The 20355-nt window shown below is 33.1% G+C and overlaps 1 protein-coding gene across 1 annotated transcript in view; it reads left to right on the top strand.

Moving 5' to 3' along the window:
• LOC127738114 (sodium/potassium/calcium exchanger 4-like) overlaps positions 1 to 20355 on the top strand; it is a 92461-nt gene that overhangs the window by 64395 nt on the left and 7711 nt on the right. Inside the window, exons 6-11 of the mRNA XM_052249246.1 lie at positions 2453 to 2527; positions 4842 to 4921; positions 10943 to 11049; positions 15976 to 16081; positions 17513 to 17609; positions 18467 to 18570. Coding sequence (XP_052105206.1) covers positions 2453 to 2527; positions 4842 to 4921; positions 10943 to 11049; positions 15976 to 16081; positions 17513 to 17609; positions 18467 to 18570 — 569 coding nt within the window. The remainder of the gene's footprint in view (positions 1 to 2452; positions 2528 to 4841; positions 4922 to 10942; positions 11050 to 15975; positions 16082 to 17512; positions 17610 to 18466; positions 18571 to 20355) is intronic.

Genomic DNA, 20355 nt, shown 5'->3' with positions numbered 1-20355 from the left:
TGTTTACAAAACTTCTGAATTTTTGAAATACTAAGGTTTTTCTACCTCAGGAATAGATTACCTTAGGTGTATTTGGCAAAACTTTTAGAAATTTTGGTCCTCAATGCTCTTCAACTTCGTACTTTGTTTGGCCTTTTTAACTTTTTTTTGGATTTGAGCGTCACTGATGAGTCTTTTGTAGACGAAACGCGCGTCTGGCGTAAACACAAAATTTGATCCTGGTATTTATGATGAGTTTATTTGCTCTCAAGAAATGTAGAACAAATGTCTTGATTTGCCACGGGTTTTTAAATGAAGACAACAGACTTGTTATTGCGACAATATAAACAAAAGGAATGGATATTTGAAATGACTATGACCCCTAGGTGTGCGTAACCTACTGGGCGTATAGCTATTTTTAAATTATTCAAAGATTATTGATTTCACTTCACTTTGGACTGGATAAAACATAGCTTATTAACTACCTTAACAACAAATAAGTTTTTCTTTATACATTGGTGTGAAGTAATCAATTGGACAGTGTAAAATGTTGTTTACATTCACGACTTTCAAGACAACTGAGTGTTTAGTTTGTTGTAGACATTATAGAGAAAATGGTTACTGTTTGGATCATAACCATTTGACTCTTATTGAACCTTTAGTTGTGAATTGGTTTCTTGATGCTCATATTACTCTGACACAAACTTAACAAGAAATATTATACTATAGGCATCAATGGTAACAGTTAACTCTAGATCCTTATATTATAAAAGAGAGCCGAAAGATACCAGAGGGACATTCAAACCCATAAGTCGAAAATAAACTGACAACGCCATGGCTAAAAAAGAAAAAAGACTAACAGACAAACAATAGTACACAAAACACAAAATAGAAAACCAAAGACTGAGCAACACGAACCCAACCAAAAACTGGGAGTGATCTCAGGTGCTCCGGGAGGGTAAGCAGATCCTGCTCCACATGTGGCGCCCGTCATGTTGTTCATGATAGCACAGACCCGTTAATAAGTCTAATTTGGTAGGTCACATTCGGGAAAAGTGGACGGGATTAAAGTTACGAGATTAGGAACATATCTGCTATCATCTGTGAAAGGATATTTCATAATGGTCAACCAACTCGTGATGGCGTCCGTGAAACTTACAAAGGGATGATTTCAACTTCACCACTGGATCTGTTTGGAGGGTTATTCATGTCAAACCGTTATTTTTCGGAACAATTAAACAATGATGTCAAAGATCATTTAGCATCAGCTGGCATTTGATGCAATACGAACACATTTGTAACATACTACTGCTTACCTCAGTCAGACACATATTATATTTATTTCATTTCTAAACATGCATATGTCCACTAGCAATGATTCGGTGGTGTGAAAAGTAAAGATAATATGCCGATGAAAACAAACACCAACCAGTAAAGGTGTCTTAGATTATTCAAAAATCATGCTTGTATTAAGACGGATTTTTGTAAATTATTGGAGAAAATTTGACCCACTCTGTACGCAGTGGGCGGTGTCTGTTATGTAAAGGGCAGTTATATAAATACCTCAGTTGAATCCGTGTTTGTTTATACGAAGATAATTGTTAGGACCGTTTTGACTGTAAACTGGCCATTTTCATGGATTATAAAGAGGCGGAAGATACCGAGGGGAAACACACTGTAAACACTGATGAGGGAGAACACTGACAACACCATGGCGAAAAAAGTTCACGACGAAAAGACAAACAACTGAACAAAACACTCTATAGGAAACTAAAGACTAGTCAACACGAACCCCACCAAAAACAGGGGTGATATCAGGTGATCAAGAAGGGTAGCAGTTTCTACTCCATATATGGCATCCGTCGTGTTGCTCATGCAAGTACAAATCCGACGATAAGTCTCTTTCTGTGACATCACAATCAAAAAAAAGGGGACGGGATTGTGGTTACGACAACTTGAACATATTCGTGGTCATCTGTGACTCAGATATTCCATAACGGTCAACAAACTCGTAATGGCGTTCGTAAAACTTGACTTTTTTTCTACTTGGAAACCTTGGTTAAATAGCTTTCATGTGAGCAGTAACCCTCTTTCGATGAAATCATCATAGGAAACTCAAGATCTGGAATATCTTATATAAGTTGAACGACTACCAATTGTCACAGTATAAGCATTTGCAACTAAAAGTAGTGTGTCAAAGCAGGTTTTACTCACATAAAACCTGGAGCTCAAACTATTTAAATTATGAAGACACATGTTAATATAGAAGTTATGTTTATGTTAGAACAAAAATACCATAGGCAGAATGAATTTGGAATATTTCAATGACTATGTTTTTCTGCTCGCATTTGCGAGTTTGGAACCGATAGTTACTGTAGACTCAGTTGACAATGTTTGAATTGACGCTATTATTTTTGCTGTAGATATTAATCTTGGCTTGTTGTATCAATATATGTTATTATTTCTACAATAGGTAGTTACTTTGTCGTGGTGGATGATGTGTAGAGATTCTTTCTATTATTCATTGTCTGTCATTGTTCTTATATTGGTAAGTCAATTTAAGGTTAGTATGTCAATCTACAAATAATTTTATATCTAATTATTTGTTTAACAAGACTGGGAAGAAGATAAATGATCGACTTTCAGTCGTGTAATATAATTGCATTAGAAAATATGCTTTAATAAAAAATGTACAAGCAATACAGTTCAGGGAATTTTGAAACCCTTTTTATTTGTTTTTTTTTTCACTTTCTGTTGCTGCTTCATAGACCACTATGATTTATTTAATGATAGCATTTTAATGTAATAGTCCTGAATTATTCTAATGTTTTTACTTTCATGCAGATCACGAAATGTTATCAATTATATCTATGATGAGTTTATTTGTGATATAAAGTAAGATGAATAGATTGATTTATTTTACTTGGTTACTACGATTTATTTTACTTGGTTACTACGATTTATTTATCTTGCTGATTCAGTTATTTTGACAAAGTTGTTGTTTTATATCACTGTACAACAATAGCTTTCCACATTTTGAAATGGGGTTTAAAGAGAGGCGAAGGACACCAAAGGGACATTCAAACTCATAAGTCGACAATAACTGACATCGCCATGGCTAAAAAAGAAAAATAGAAACAGACAAACAACAGTAAACAAAACACAACTTAGAAAATCAAAGACTGAGCAATACAAACCAAAAACCAAAAACTGGGGGTGATCTCAGGTGCTCCGGAAGGGTAAGCATATCCTGCTCCACATGTGGCACCCGTCGTGTTGCTCATGCTTGTACAAACCCGGTGATAAGTCTAATTCGGTAGGTAGCATTCGGGGGAAGGGGGCGGGATTGTAGTTACGACAATTGGAACATATCCGTTGTCATCTGTGAAACGGATATTCCATAACGGTCAAACAACTCGTGATGGCGTCCGTAAAATTTACGAAGGAACGATTTCAACTTCACAACGGTTTAATAGCATCCTTGTGAGTAGCAACCCTCTATCAAGGAAATCATGATAGAAAATACAATCCCTGGAATATCGTTTAAACTGGGAGATATATACTCCGCATGCAGGTGCTGCTTGAATGTTGCTACATAGAAATGGGAAGTTCACAATTGGGAAGCTGAAATCATCTCTTTTGTTGTAAAGTTTTGTTTTCAACCGACCACAGTTGTCAATTTCTAGATGTAAGTCAAGATATAGGCAGATTTAACTGTATCTATTGTATCCTTTATCTCTAGTTCGATGGGGGAGATGCGTTCAACATAGTTACCTAATTTTGAATTATTCAGGTAGAGAAATCATCTATAACGTGAAGTTAAATGATGCTGCTTATATATAGATAAAGTTGCAGGGCTGCCAATGAGATAACTAAGGGCACGGATTTGAGCAGCACCAATGCCTTTTACAGGCCTCGTGATGTCAAAATGAGAAGCAATTCAAAACCGAAAACAAACGTCCTGACGTATAAAAATAAACGAGAAACAATAATGACATCACAGGCTCCTAGCATGGAACTACTAAAACACTTAACAATATACAGTTTTAAGACAGAACAAATAGACCTACAATTTTTTATATTTGTTTAATGTATCTAAGGTAAAGCTTTAATCGTGTACCAAGTTGGGAATATAATATTTTTTAATGCATAAAAAGGATAACATGAATTCCAAAACAAATTGTATAGTAAAACAGACTACCGTTGTAACATTACAATTCAACTTGACTCGGGTGTATTTTATCGGCTTCTAAATCTGTAAAAATAATGGTTTGTATCCTACATCCCACACAGAATCAAATGGTTTGTTTCCTACATCCCACACAGAATCAAAAGGTTTGTATCCTACATCCCACACAGATTCAAATATGGACAGTTGGTTAACCAAAATAGCTTTTATATTGTCTTCTGATGAATGAATACTATCAAGTTTAAACGAACAGATATTATGTATTGTTTTTTAAATTAAACTTTGGTAAAATAAAGAATATCTATTATGAATGTTAGCTTTGTTATTCGACATTTTTCGATGTGAACAAGAAGATTGTGTGAGTAGGAGGGGTGCAAATCATGTTTTACATAATCACAATTTTTTATCACCTGCATAGGAACATGTTTTTTTTAATTTTAATTCAAGGCTTTTGAAATTCTTTGTAGCGAAAAGTACTTGATTTTGTATGTGCTTCAGGCTTTTTCTATTCGTTACGTTGACAGAGAGCAGTAAAAAATGAAAAAATATTTACGAAGCGGTTAAATTAGTTTCTGTGACAAGAATGGAAAACGGAAGAGCATATAAAAGACACAAGCTATCGGCAAAATATATAGCACAATATGTTCTATTAAATTTGTTAATTATATTTTAGGTTATTTCAGATGGCATTGTGACGTGGTATGAATCCCTCATCATGCTTATTTTATATGCAGGATATATTGTAGTTATGAGGTGAGCAATATTCTTAAAGATAGTTAACTCATGTTTCCAGTCATTCAAAAAGTAAAATCACAAAAATACTGAACTCCGAGGAAAATTCAAAAAGGAAAGTCCCTAATCAAATGGCAAAATCAAAAGCTAAAACACATCAAACGAATGGATAACAACTGTCATAATCCTGACTAGGTACAGGCATTTTCTTATGTAGAAAATGGTGGATTGAACCTGGTTTTATAGCTAGCTAAACCTCTCACTTGTATGACAGTCGCATCAAATTCCATTATATCGACAACGACATGCGTGAACAAAACAAACAGACACAATAGGTAAAAATGTCAAAAATAGGGGTACAGCAGTCAACATTGTGTTATCATCTTAATCACTATAAAACAAACAAATGTAACGAAGAAGCACAAAAAGGCATACATCAAATTTAACATCCTCATTTTGCTTTTTTATTATACGATTTTATTTATCTATGTAAAATCCCCCCACAAAGAATGGAAGGTATTAAGTACTGGCGTAAAATCGTGCGTTTGAAATTCGCACAGGTAGACATAAAATAATTTTGTCGTTCAAAGTATGACGGGACCAAACGTTATTTCGATGTTAATTGGAACGTCAGTACTATTCATAAAATAGTACAGCGAATAAGTGATACTTATGCAATAATTTTGAAAATAAAGTTATACACATGATAGTTGTAGATAGTATATATGAGTTTTGTTTTCCAAAAATTGCAAAATGAAAAATGGATCATAGTGTCGTCACATTGTCAGTCCGTTCGTTCGTCAGTAAACAAAAATTAATTTCTGGATGATAACTTGAGTTTACCTTCCTTAATTGGAACAAAACGCATATATAGATGGATGATATAAGAAGGGATATAAGAAGCCTTTTAATTTTGGGATCACATTTAAAGGTTGCTGTAACTAATATATCAAGAAAATTATTTTTGTTGGATAATTATTTGTGTGTCGTTTGTCTGTTTTAAATGTTTTAAACGTTTATATTAATGGAAGATATAGTGAAATGACAGAACCCTATTGAATGTCTGATCAATAAGTCTAAGGTCAATGCCACATCTGTTTAAAAAAAATACAGTTTAAAAGTTTGATGCATCTAACAAGGATGTATAAATATATTAATACATAAGAATCTAAACAACCAGAGGTACTATAGAAATTCATTTAAGGAAAACTTTGCCTGAGGGAGTTGGAACCTTAGTTTCATGATAATTTCTATTTAAAAAAAATAATCTGTTAGAACTCATGTCAATCCAGAAGCACTTACTTTTGAGCTAATGATAACCACGGTGACAAGAAGTCCATAAGCAACGGTATTGATCCTCTGCTATAAAATGAGAATAACACTTTTTACTAAATTTACACTCAACGGAACGCTCGAACCCAAAAAATGAAAGCCAAAAGATGTACAAGTACTTGAATATTTGAGGAGCTATATGACCAAAAGTTACATAAAAAGAATAAACAAATCAATCTAAGGTCAACTTTCCCTGACTAAGTTGGAATTTATTTAAACTTATTCGAATGGTTGATAATAGGAAACGAAGGAATCATATTAATTATAATGTCGGTAGATCATAGTTCTAGGTCATAGCTGGTTTTTAGATTTAAACTTATTACTATGGTTTTTAAGTTATTAGGCATGTGACTCCAGACCTGGGGGGTTAGCCAATTCCACTTCAGTCACCCCTTCTACCATGAACAAGTCGGATTAGCCAAGCTAAGAGGAACATTGTTTAGATTGAATTTCTTGAAATGTTATTTAAATAATAAAGCAATATCACAGGCCATTTGCCCCACAGACCAATCGGGTTAGCGGAACCCTCGTTCAATTTTTTAATGGTGATGTCCCAAAGGTTTTGTTTGTATATTAGGGCTATGGATAATATTAAGATAACAGTTTAGATTTCTAGATAACCAAATTTTTCCATTCATTCCAAAATAAATCAGAAGCATATATCTATCATTCAGAGGCGTTGATTTTGGTGATAACTTGAGTTCTCCTTTATGGATTGTAACACATTCAATTCGACATGTTGACAGTCTGAACAAATTTGACCAATTTGCGATCTTTGGCTTTCGAAATTATGATGACAAGAACATTTTCTTCTTTATTGTTAGGCAGTCTCAAGATTTCATACTGATCGACTGCGGTTATAGAAACATGACCACCTGTACTTCTTCAGTCCGATGAAACCCACGCTTAAATGTCTTTGGCTTCGATGTATAAAAACGCAGTCACGTGCAGTCGGAATTTTAATGTAAAATCCGATGCCTCGTGTTGGAACAGTGTCATGCTCTCAGCACGTTAAAGAACCTTTGCAACATATTTTTTCAGGGGTTTTAAGTCAAATGTTGTAATGCGGAATATCTGTTCCTATCTTACATACCCCTATTTTTCATTGGCAGTCCAGATGTTAACCGTTATTCCCCCTTGTACCACTTTGCAGAGCCAATCTATTAGAAATATATGTTAATTTGTTATCGTTCTAAAAAATATTAAATTTCTTTAAATTTTGCCAGTGCACATTAAGCAAACAGCAATCATTTAATCCAGATTTTTCTCAAACAACTGAAAATTATTTGCTGATTCCACATTAGTTTTGCACCCATTGACATATTTTTACCGATTAATAGCCGTAGACAGAATTGACAGATTTGTGAAAATAATATATTTCTAGACTGTTTCCAATTTAGGCTATGTTTATGTCTAGTGAAATTTCTTTCTGGTAATGAGATAATATAGATGCAATATGAGTTCCGATATTCAACTTGTTGATTTTTATTTGATATAATTTCAGGGTTGATTGGGTACGGGAAAATTTGACTTTAGATGGATTTGGCTCACGTGATTTGGATATTCTTATTACAAACACTTTGGTCATATAGCTTTATGTGTATTCAAATACTGATATACCCTTGGCTATGAAATATTTGTGTTCGAATATTATTTGGTAGATACCTTAAAGAAATTTTATAAATGGTCTCAATTTCGAGACTCGAATGTTTGCAGATAACACATTATTTTAATGGCACATGCTTGTAATCAACTTAATGATTGATAAACGCATCTCACTATCTGAGGAATCGTTGATCTTTTGTTTTCATATAACTTGATTCCAACATGAATCAAACAACTGCTCATTACTTAGGACAATATGATCATGAGATGATAAAATTTTCTAACTTTTTAATGCAAGGTTTAACGAACATTTTTGAATTTGGAAGACGAACTAACGGGAGGGGATACATTTTGTAGTCAACTGGTTATAATGGAAGAATCTGTTTCTCAATAAATTTAATGGAAAATGTAGATTGTAATCATCGAATGAACATTACTAGTTTATCAAAATTTATCAAATCTTCAAGAACCGGTTTGTTGAATATAAGCAAAATTAGGTAAACGTAATTTACTGCATTCATAATCATTGTAAAAATATTCTATGGCAATCTGGTTTACAAACCACCGATCATTAAGTTCAACAGTATAAAAATTGGGTGTTCTGTGTTTTTTGCAAATTTTATATTTAAACTTTGATCAGTAGATAGTTTTGCTGTATTATTATAAACTGTTTTGAGTTCTATGAAAATATAACGGCATACACCTAATTCCGAAACTGAAGTCAGTTATATGACAAGTATGTTATTACCAAAACATAGAAACCTGAAGGAATCGTCACACTTAATTGTATATGTCGATCATTCTGTAACACTTGGTTTGATATATGATCTTTATTATTAAGCTGAGACTGTCAGGCATAATATATGAAACATAAGTTGAAATTAAATCCGTTTGTTTTTTTATCAACAAATACCAAAACAATGATATTGTCAACGTTTAATGGTGATGGTGTACATGAAATATTGGTATTCAACTATAACTTAATCAGTCATACTTTGGTTACCCCCCCCCCCCCCCCCCACACACACACACACACAAAAATAAAACAACAATAAATAAAAGAAGACGCGGCAAAACCATAAATATAAAAGATACAAGTTTTCCAATTATAATAGCTAATGGTAATATAAAAAAAAGTAAAATAACAAAAAATACCGAACTCCATGGGAAATTCAAAACGGAAAGTTCTTTATAAAATGGCAAAATCAAAAGCTCAAACACATCTAACGAATGGAAAACAACTGTCATATTCATGACTTGGTACAGGATTGCGCAAAGAAAGACCTCCCTACGGTCGGTCTTTCATTTGAACAATCCTGAAACCCCTCGGTGTGTTATATGGCAAGAAAAATTTTTACATATGCATTATCTATAACATAATCCCCGGGCTAATCTGCCGATTACTACTATTATATGACCTAAGTACAGGGTACAGGTTTCTAATTGACACTTAAGATTAATTTTCTTAAGCAGCTTCAAATTTGACGTGTCTGAGTTTTGTTCTAATGTCTTATTTTTCCTAATAAACAGAAGAAAAATACATACATTTTGACTCGTTTGAAACATTCACGATCACATGAGCATTTTCGACGTATGGTGTTCTCATTGTTTATTGAAGTCCCGATATACTGTTTGTATAATAACGACTAGACTAATATGAAACACGAAATAAGCACCTACGTTTTGTGATTTACTCGTGTGTAACTGACTGTCTTAAAACATGTAGGAGCATAGGATGCAGAAAAGACCCCTCGTTGACTTTTCCCTAAAATTTTGACACAAGTCAATTTTGATATGCACTATCGAATTATGCGAAGACAAACAAACAGGCATCCATGACTTACTCTTCGAAATATTTGAGCTTGAAATTATCATGTTTTATGTAAAAACCCAAAATTTTATTTTTCGATACTTTCCGAAAAATTAACACAACTTTCCAACAGAAAGAGATATTTTCACCCGGTTTTTGCAAAGTGTTCCTTAAATTATTGGCCTTTCAGTTAATTCCTAAAATGAAGTTTAAATTCGTACATGCATACAGAAAAAATTCTACCTTGATTTTTTTCTTGCAATTTCGATATAACATTCTTAAAGCAGTACATCATCGATTGCAAAGGGAAAATGGGGGCCGATGTGTCCACTATTTTACTAGAAAAAGAAAACATAGTTAGCAATCCCATTATTGGCGCTAAATTATGTCTAGGTGTATTTTTAATGCAACAGCGTCGTGCAGTAATTCTACTCGTACATGAGAACGCTATTCGAATTACTGTCATATACGAATTTATGAATTTATTAATGATAGGAAAGTAAACAGTCTTCAGTTGCCTCATGTTTTATACACTCCGCAGTAGATTTTGAGGGTTAAAATATACATTATCTTTATTTTCCTTTGCAAATAATTTCAAATCCACGGAACCAATTTGATGTGATGTTAGTCATTTTTCCGTGAAATGCTTGAATTATTAACATTGCAAAAAAAAAACGGATTAAATTTGGATGCATATTTATCTACCCTTGGTACTGTATCGTATGCCCTTGCTCTGATAGACAAGTTTTTGAATCAAAGCAAAGTATATCTGATGATAAAAGGGAACTCTGAAAATGTTGTCTTCATTAGGTACACTTTCGAATACTTGTAATGTTTCTAGTAATGCGTGAGTTATTACTGAAATGCCATAGCCATACCAATATTTATCAGTTTATTATATCTGACTCGTACTTTTGTCTGTTGTTTTAATCAAACTAAGAGCTTGTTTCGTGATTTACATCCAGGGAATATTCGCAATTACAATACATTTTTGTAAAACTTTGTATTAATCAAGTTTCATCTGTTACCATTGACTATGACACTTTCTTCATAATCTAGATTTTTAAATCAACTTGTGTGCATTTATAGCATGGTTAATTAAATTATATGTCAATAAACTATGGGAATTTAAAGATCGAAAGACAGAAAATTATACTGGAAAACCGGTTTATTGTTGAATAATTTTATAGGACTCCGAAGTGCGCATAAAAAAACCTAGAAAAACAGGAAATGTTGCTGAGTAATATTTTATATTAATTTTATTATCTAATCGTATTGATCTTGTTCTCTTTTAGATATAATACAGTTCTGCAATCTTGGTTTGCTAACAAGATAGACCAAATTAAGTCTTCCAATATTTTACCAATAAATGGTGCTAAAAGAGCTTTTCCTGGAGATTATGGTATGTTTAAGCACGTTAGACATGCTTTTATACTCCTTTTAAGAACCCATAAACAAATCACTCACTTTGCAAGAGCAGAAGTATAGATAAGGAACCACATGTTAATGGTTTTAGTGCTTTTATCAGACAAAACATCGTATTCCTTCAGTCGTCCATCATTACAACAGACAATCGATTAATTTAATTCAACGATTTTCTGTTACGCAATTAGAAACCTAACATACGTATATATCTACTCGCATGGTTCATTTTGACAGACAGCATGACCGGGAATTAATCTAATCGAAATATTGTAAATGCACGAACCTGGTGTCATGTCTTTGAGTTGGGAATTTGCATATTGTAAGTTTGGACATAAACAATTACAAACAACTTCGGTATATTACCTTATTTAAAAAATCTTATAAGTTGAAATATGGACTAGTTACATATATATATTTATGTTTCAATATAAAAACTTTTGGGATTTAAAGCATAGTGTTCATGTTTGACAATAACGGGTGTATATTATTTTGTATAAAACAAGTAAATGTTGCGTATATTTTCAAATAATGGAATGACTGGCAAATTTATGACCGTTATCCACTAACGCTATTACTAATTGCAGTCTGTCGATCTTGTTGGATTCGAAGCAATTTTTAAATTTTATCTCATTCGGAAGGTCCAAAGGCAAATTTTTGTAATGCTGAAATGTATACACAAATATGCACATTTGAGTTACATAAGAAAAGCGATGTGAAGAGTTGACTTAACTTATATTAAAGACACTTTCGTTCAGAAAAATTGCTCCAGGAATTCAAATTTTGGTTTTAGTGTTTGAAAGGTTTACAACAATATCCATTAAGTTTTGGTTTTAAAAAATTAAATCACAAAAATACTGAACTCCGAGGAAAATTCAAAACGGAAAGTCCCTGATCAAATGACAAAATCAAAAGCACAAACATATCAAACGAATGGACAACAACTGTCATATAATGTGTTGTTGCGCTACTTGGGCTTCTGTTGTACTGCCTTATACACCACGAAGCCTTTTTCGTATTAGTTTATTTACATGATCTGTTGCATAATCCAGTGGTTGAATTTTAGTACATTGAAGTATCACAGACACGCATTAAAAATTTTCTATCTCGATTTCTGTTAATTCTATGCAAAAAAGGGTAAAATAACAAAGTACCGAACTTCAAGGACAATTCAAAACGGAAAGTCCTTGATCAAATGACAAAATCAAAAGCTCAATCAAATCAAACGAATGGAAAACAACTGTTATATTTCTGACTTGGTACAGAAATTTCCTTATGTAGAAAATGGTGGATTCTGTTGGACACTGGATTGCAGTACGTTGTCCTTGGTTTAATTTTTTCTTCTTAAATGACAGTCAGTATGGCTGATTGCATTGCTAATTCATGCTCAAAAGTTCATAGTTTGCTTGTTGTAATACATTAAAGTTTAAGATTGATTTTCAATTCATTAAAATTTTGTATTTATCAAATTGACACGCATTAAGCAGTCAGCAGGATAGTTTTTATCAACCTGCCAACATTGATTGCATCTTGGGCACTATTTGAAACAGAAAATCTTCTAAACTCACAGAGAGTAACACTGTTTTGAAAAAAAAAAAACTTCCTAATTGCGAATTGTAAAATACTCAACATTGGATATAGTGATGTTTTATACATGTCTTTAATTTAAAATTAGTACTTGTTGTTATGTATCGATGGCCAAGTCGTTAATATACTGTATCATTAGCCTGTCAACACTGAGTTTTTGAGGTCGAACCCACACCTTTCAGGTGCATTCGATTCTAATCTTAATTGACTATGATTACCAGTTTTCCTGCTTAGGGTCGTTGGTTCCTTCCTGGCATTATGGCTTCATCCACCAATATAAACTGGTCGCCACAAAATAGCTGAATGTGGCGTTAAACATCAAAGATCCATTTGTAATTATGAACCGTCAGGTTTGTCTCTACGTTTAAGTTATCATAATGCAAGGGATTTAATAGAACGATATAAATGCAGGATGTGTTTTTGATAAGTTGACAATCCATTATCATTTCATCTAATGTACTATAAGAAGTGTAGCTGAACTAAACAATCTTCTACACATCGCTTAGTTTGTACATCTTGTAAATGCACCCTCTCTGAAATGTGGTATGCAAAATCTAAGAACCATATTGAAATGTGCATACTTAACCACAAGGGTTTACAGGGGTATAGATACATGGCCATTCCTTGAACTATTTTCGTCCGGCAGTAAACTCCTTGCTTCAGTGTGACGTACGATTGTCTGTATACATATGCAGTCATGTCCGGTTGGAATTGAGACGTCAATTTCTATGATTGGTAAAGAGATAGTGACATGCTCTCTGAATGTGAAACAATCCTCGCAACAACTCTTAAGCGGTTTTGCAAGGCAAAATGTCTACCCTCAAACATACTTTTAAATGGCAGTCAAAATTATCGCCTTTTATTCCGGGCGATCACCTTTGCAGAACTTACTTCTTGCTTAAATTTTTAATGTATTTTCTTCCTGAATAAGCATGAAATATTTGGAAAAAAAATCATTCAACCGATCAATCGATTTTCTTATTTATCTAACCGAGAGAAAACTATTTAGAGTATCTCATCCTCATTGATTAACGTTGACAGGTTAACGATACGGTGAAAAAAATATAAAATTACAACTTAAGTGAATCTAAGTACAAGATACACCTATAAAGGCGTTAGCCCGATTTGGTGTATCTAATTTACACCAAGATATTATTGTCAATGCAGAATGATAGTTTTCAATAATTTAGGAGGGGAGTCTTTTAGCGATTTGACCATATGTTATTGGAAAGCATGATAAATGCAGGGTATCCAATTTCATTTAACGACATCTTGGTGTAAATATAAATATCATTATATTGTTTTCCGTTTCTGACATAAACGTATATCCTGGCACAGTTGTTCGATAAGAATACATTTTTATCAACGCTATTGCTAATATAAAAATATAAAATAAGGAGATGTGGCATGATTGTGAATGAGACAAAAATTCACCACAGACCAAATGACGTAAATGTTAATAACTATAGGTCGCATTGCAAGCTATAAAAGCCCCGACATAACAGAAAGTATAACAATTCAAATGAGAACGGCCTGATTTATGTACGAAACAAAAAACGAAACACGAATATGATATACAGTAACAAACGGCAACCACTGAATAACAGGTTCCTGACTTGGATAGGCATATGGAGAATGTGGCGGGGTTAACCGTGTTTTGGGGTACTCAACCCCCCCCCCCCCCCCCCTATCTTGGACAGGATGTAACAGCACAACACTAGAATAAACTACAAAACAATAAACGAAAAACAAATAAGATATACAGCAACAAAAGACAACCTCTCAATTACAGGTCAAGACTTGGGACAGCAGACACATTCAGAATATAGCGGGGTTTAACATTATTGCGGTCGCCTAACCTGGGACAATGGTGTAACAGCACAACATAAGAACATAATATAAAAATCAGTTGAAAAGGTTTGACTCATCAGATCGATACAAATCAAAACAAACAAACTAAAAAATTAACACAAAGTACCGATCTGGGAGTACTGGCAGTTACTGAAAACAAGTTCCAAGCCAATAAAAACTAATTAATCATTATATATCCAAGACAAAACGGTTAAAAATTGTCTGTTTATTATGCAATGTTTGCCTTTGCCTTTCTGTTTTACCAATCAATTTCAAATCAAATTATTTTAAGGAAACAAAATGCCGAAGAATTGTTACAAAATTCGTCCTTGAACTAGTGTTCATTCGATATCTTCTTTAAAGGATAAAAATTCGTACGAGACATCTATGGTTGACTCTCTTAATTACTTTGTTCAAATTCATAACATAACATCCAACTTCCATATGCCTTTTCATATCATCAAACAATTTCTGATCATTGATGACATGGCCAATTTAAAGCTCTTTGAAAGTTTTACGGGCACCATTATGACCATAAGGGAATATCGTTCCTGACTACGGATGTTTTCCAGTTGTCGAAGCCTCAATTCTATTCTCTATGTTGTCCACCAAACATACAAAGTGTTGTCAATAAAACATTCACATGAAAACCCTTTATCCCAGCCTATGGCGTTTCCTTACCATAAACGATTCTCAGGCTATTGTAAATCAAACTCAACAACTTCTCCAACAAGGTTATGAGGTGAACAATTTTTGTCAAAATTGAATTTACATTTTATTAGCACCATTAAGAATTTACTGGTCGTTATATGATGTCGCATATCTCAATATACAAAAAAAAGGTAAAATAACAAAAATACCGAACTCCAAGGAAAATTCAAAACGGAAGTCTTTAATCAAATGGCAAAATCAAAAGCTCAAACACACCAAACGAATGGAAAACAACTGTCATATTCCTGACTTGGTACAGGCATTTCCTTATGTAGACAAATGGTGGATTAAACCTGGTTTTATAGCTAGCTAAACCTCTCACTTGTATTACAGTCGCATAGAATTCCATTATATTGCCAACAATGTGGGACCAAAACAAACAGACATAATAGGTAAAAATGTCAAAAATTTGGGGCACAGCAGTCAACATTGTGTTAAAATCTTTACATACATGTCAATTTTCCTCCAGCTTGGGCTATTACTGGTTCTGTTGATCAGTCATTGCACCTACTACCACATGACTACTGAACATGAGTTTGGTATCGCACAAAGGGTGATACATGTATAATTAGCACATTCCCATGATTTGATGTATTAATATTGGCTAATGTGATACGAGTTTTCTTTTTATATTACTTTAAAAGCTGCTCATATTGAAATATATTGTCATACAACCTTACACTTGAGTGAATCAACATCACAGAGTATCAACAGACCAATAGAAAAATTGAAAATTACCGTTTGTATTATTTTGCAGAGGTTTTCACAGATGAGGATGATGAGGTCTTCACTGCGATAGAAACAAAGAAATGGCGTGACAGAGAAATTCCTCCCGACGAATATGCAAAATCAACGCAAATCAAGTATAAATCAAATGTTGTAAATATATAACATAGTGTTTAGTTTGTATATTAATTATTATGGCTGATAATTGCGAATAAAATTGCGTTGCGTATTTACGGAATCCTTGGTACACGGTTGAGTATCCATCAACATTTTGATGTTGTTTTTAACTTCTCTTTGATCAAATATCTTCTTGATAGTTGTCGTTTCCTCCAAATATACGACAAACTTTTTTGGACATTTTAAATTCATATCACTAATACTAACTTTTCGTGTATTTCAGAGTTCTTATTTGTAATACTATTATCTGAACAATATTGTAAAATTTATAATGGTACAGGTAACACTCCAAAATAATTGTTAAAATTCATTTACCTTATCCTGTTTTAAATCTCTAATAAGTCTACATATTGAATAAGATAGGTTGAAAAATATGTGTTCACAATTTCCTGTACCATGCTATATGGACCTTAAAATTATCATTTTTAATACGATTTGAAATACTTCAATTAGTTATAATTCTGCCATAGTTATCCCTAATGAATACCATAAGCTGAAAATGATACACTGATTTTAGCTGTGGTATTTTGACCCCCATCGTGGAAAATTAATCCCCCCTCGTTTTCTGTAAAATAAAACCTTATCATTTAGGCATACTAGTGATTAACCCCTCTGTTATGGAATAGTCACTTCGTCTGTTTGGTAGAAAATATGAAATGCAAACAAATGAAAATAACCGTAAAAGCATAAAAAGGGGTAATTAATTTCCCGTAGAGGAGGACATGAGATTTACATTAGGGGTCAATACACCAAGGACAATTTGTGTTGTTTTTTTTCCTAATTTTTTAAGAAAATGAGGCTCGTAACCCCCTATTTTAATTTGATATTTCGGAAGTATTGATGAAAAGCAATGATCTCATTGAATTTTAACCAATTTTATTGTTTAATTTTTTCTCACTTAGGAAATATTAAGTTTCCCCTATATACAATAATTATGATTTTCGTTAATGTCGGTGAATTTTAGATATTTTGAATTTGAAAGCACAATGTCCTAAAAGTCTTTTACAGAAGTTTAAGTAAAATTTTTCGTCGAACATTTAGACACCCCAGCTTTCTTCATTTTCATTTAAAACTAATGGCTAATACGTGACTTTTTATTCTAATAATGACTATTTTCACTTCGTGGTTTTAGAATTAAGACTTTTTCCGTGGAAAAATGGTATTTTCAATTTCGTAGATTTTCTGCAACTCTTAACACATATTTCTCAGACTGATGACAGTTGTCCCTCTATTATGAAGATATTTCATTTTTGCTTTTTATAGAGTTCACGTGCAATATTTACACTATGGTTCGATTGCCAATTTTTTTCTTTTTCTTTGACTCTCAAGAACTTCGTCCAAACAAAATGCTGTTTTTCCGAAAATTAATAACTGCATCTGTATATTTACAGACCCCATTTCTGTGATTTCGTCTTTCGTATGATGATGATGAAGAAGTTTAAACCCCTGACAAGATTCCGGTCGGCGGCCTGTCTCATTATATCATATGTAAGTAAATTTGATATTAGAACATAGAACTTGTAAAATAAATCTTGTTAATGTTTACACATTTGGAAATTCATGTTTATATCAAACATTATAATCGATTTTAGTATACACAATACTACTCAGAAGGCATATGCTTGGTGCACTTTTCGAGTCAATAGAGTCTCAATTCAGCCCTAAGTAAACAATTTTATTGGTTATATTGTAAATAATTTCCTATACTTATTGTAATTGTATATGTTACCATTAAAAGCTTTCTCATATGTTGAAAGCAACAATGTTTTGGTTGCTCTTTTGCTTTTGTGGCACTATATCTGGTATCTGCTAGGTTTTTTTTGTTGCTGTCTGCCAATAAAGAAAACTAGCTATTCAATAACGACTAAAGACAAAACAAAACAAATAGTTGAATTGAAAAATCAGGCATATTACTGCTATTTCAATTTTTTAAAGCAATATCAAGTTTATACAGTTGTGATAAATGCTGCAAAGGAGAATGTATGATAAGGCCACATTTTCTTACATATTTGCAAATTCCATTTGTCAAGTAATGCCTTAACATACCTCTTCCCTTGGAATGTAAAATATATAGGAAAAAACTCATCAAAGATACCAGGCTTGTAACTGCGTATGCCAGACGCGGGTTTCGTCATCAAAAGACTTATCATTGACGCTCGAATAAAAAAAGTTAAAAGGCCAGATAAAGAAAGAAGTCCAAGAGTATAAAAACATAATTTTGTAAGTGTATTTTGAGATAAAGAGTATCTTCTGTATTTTTGAAAAAAAGTATATTTATTCTTCAATTTTCGATAACTTCCTACAGTTAGTTTCAACAGTAGGTTTTTTTCTTTCATTCTTTTTAGAGAAAACGAATGCTCAAAGATGAAGCTTACCAGAAGAGACAACAGTTTAGAAAAATGGCTCACAAATCGAGTGTTCTGTCTTATACAAGATCCATTCGAGGATGGTATGTGAAATTTGATAGTTAAAAACTTAAAAAAGACTTAGTTACGAAAAAATCAATTTGACCAAAAATGGATTTCGAAAAAGTTTGAAAAGAATTATTTTTTCTTGAGTATAGCTCAGAGTTTTCTGTGATAAAAATAAAAGCAGGAAATAAGCTCCGAAATACATACAAACAAACATTTTAGAAAAAATAATGAATCGACAATGTAAAAATGTGCAATGTGAAATAATGATGTTGATGATCTCAAGGTATGTGAAGTTACATTGAATCATAGCAATATGTGTTTTCACAGAGAGGGTAGAGGGGCAGCATGTTTAAACTACAATAAATGTAAGAATAAATTGGCAAGAACACATCAAATATGGAAAAACAAGTAAAAATAGTAAAGACAATTTAATAAAACGTGTAATGGGACAGACAATAACTCATCCAAATCTTACGCGTTGTTTTCTCGACATTGATAATAAATGATTCTGCATTTCCAGGAAAACACAATGACGTCATAAAATCTGTTGCATGAGTTTGAAAGCAGTCTGAAAGGAAACAGAGATGCTATTTATCGAAGCACATGGAATTGACAGGGACATAAAACTCGATTTAAATTAGCAGTTGGTAACTTTCATGTTACCAAATAGTCTCCAAAACTGTTGGAGATTCGTATGACGTTGTGGCATACAGAGGCTAGTTTACGTACACGACGATGCGCCTTCAACAATACACTGCGACGTAATTTTGCGCTAGAATCAGATGTGCAATCTATGGCATTAAACAAAAGGTTTTCTGCCAAAAAAAAACAAGGATATGTCCACTCGATCCATTTGTTTTTTTCTTCTTTTGCAATTGATTGTGAACGACTTCGAACAATGTTTTGTCATAATTATAAGACAAACTCAAAGGTGGATTTGTTTTCTGCATGCATTTGTATTGGCAGGAAGGCTGTCTGCTTCGTTTTGGCATTAATAATTGCATGATTTCATAACATTTTTATCTAATTTTAACTTCAATTTGGAAACAGCCTTTAATGCCTATAAACTTAGGAATACTTTACAACAAACCGGGTGAAATATATCATTTGGTTTGTGGTTTCAAAAGCTTGCTTTTTTTTCTTCTATATTTTTGTCCCCCGCGTAACTCGTTGCGGGGGGGGGCATGGAAATACCGGGCGTCCGTCCGTCCGTCCGTCCGGTCTTGTTATCGCTCTCACGGGTACAATTCTTGCCATATTTTTTTAAAACTTATACTATACGTTAATATCAGCGATATCTCGAACAAGTTTTATAATGGTGGACGATCGACTTTTTTAAAAAGAGTTATGCCCCTTGGAAATATTAAATTTATGGAATATGGCCTCGTTAGCGCTCTCATGGGTACAATTATTGCCAGATTTTTATAAAACTTATACTATAGGTTGATATCAGCAGTATTTCGGACAAGTTCTAAACTGGTGGACGATCGATTTTTTTTAAAAAGTTATGCCCCTTGGAAATATTAAATTTATGAAAAATGGCCTCGTTAGCGTTCTCATGGGTACAATTATATATCTCAGACAAGTTCTATGATGGTGGACAATCGACTTTTTTAAAAAGAGCTATGTCCCTTGGTAATATAAAATATGTGCAACGCGGGGGACATTGGAACTCTGTTCTTTTATTTTAATATGCAACATTGTGATTTTACCTCAAACAGACCAAAATCAAACTGAAATATTTCGAAAAGAAAGTGATGAAGGTATATTTTTCTTTTCATATTTCGATATTGCATATCAAAATGTGTAAAAATAGTTAG

The sequence above is a fragment of the Mytilus californianus genome, unplaced genomic scaffold (genome assembly GCF_021869535.1).
Source record: "Mytilus californianus isolate M0D057914Y unplaced genomic scaffold, xbMytCali1.0.p SCAF_4, whole genome shotgun sequence".
NCBI lineage: Eukaryota > Metazoa > Mollusca > Bivalvia > Mytilida > Mytilidae > Mytilus > Mytilus californianus.
Note: the sequence above shows the minus strand (reverse complement) of the source record. Positions and strands in the feature narration are given on the sequence as shown.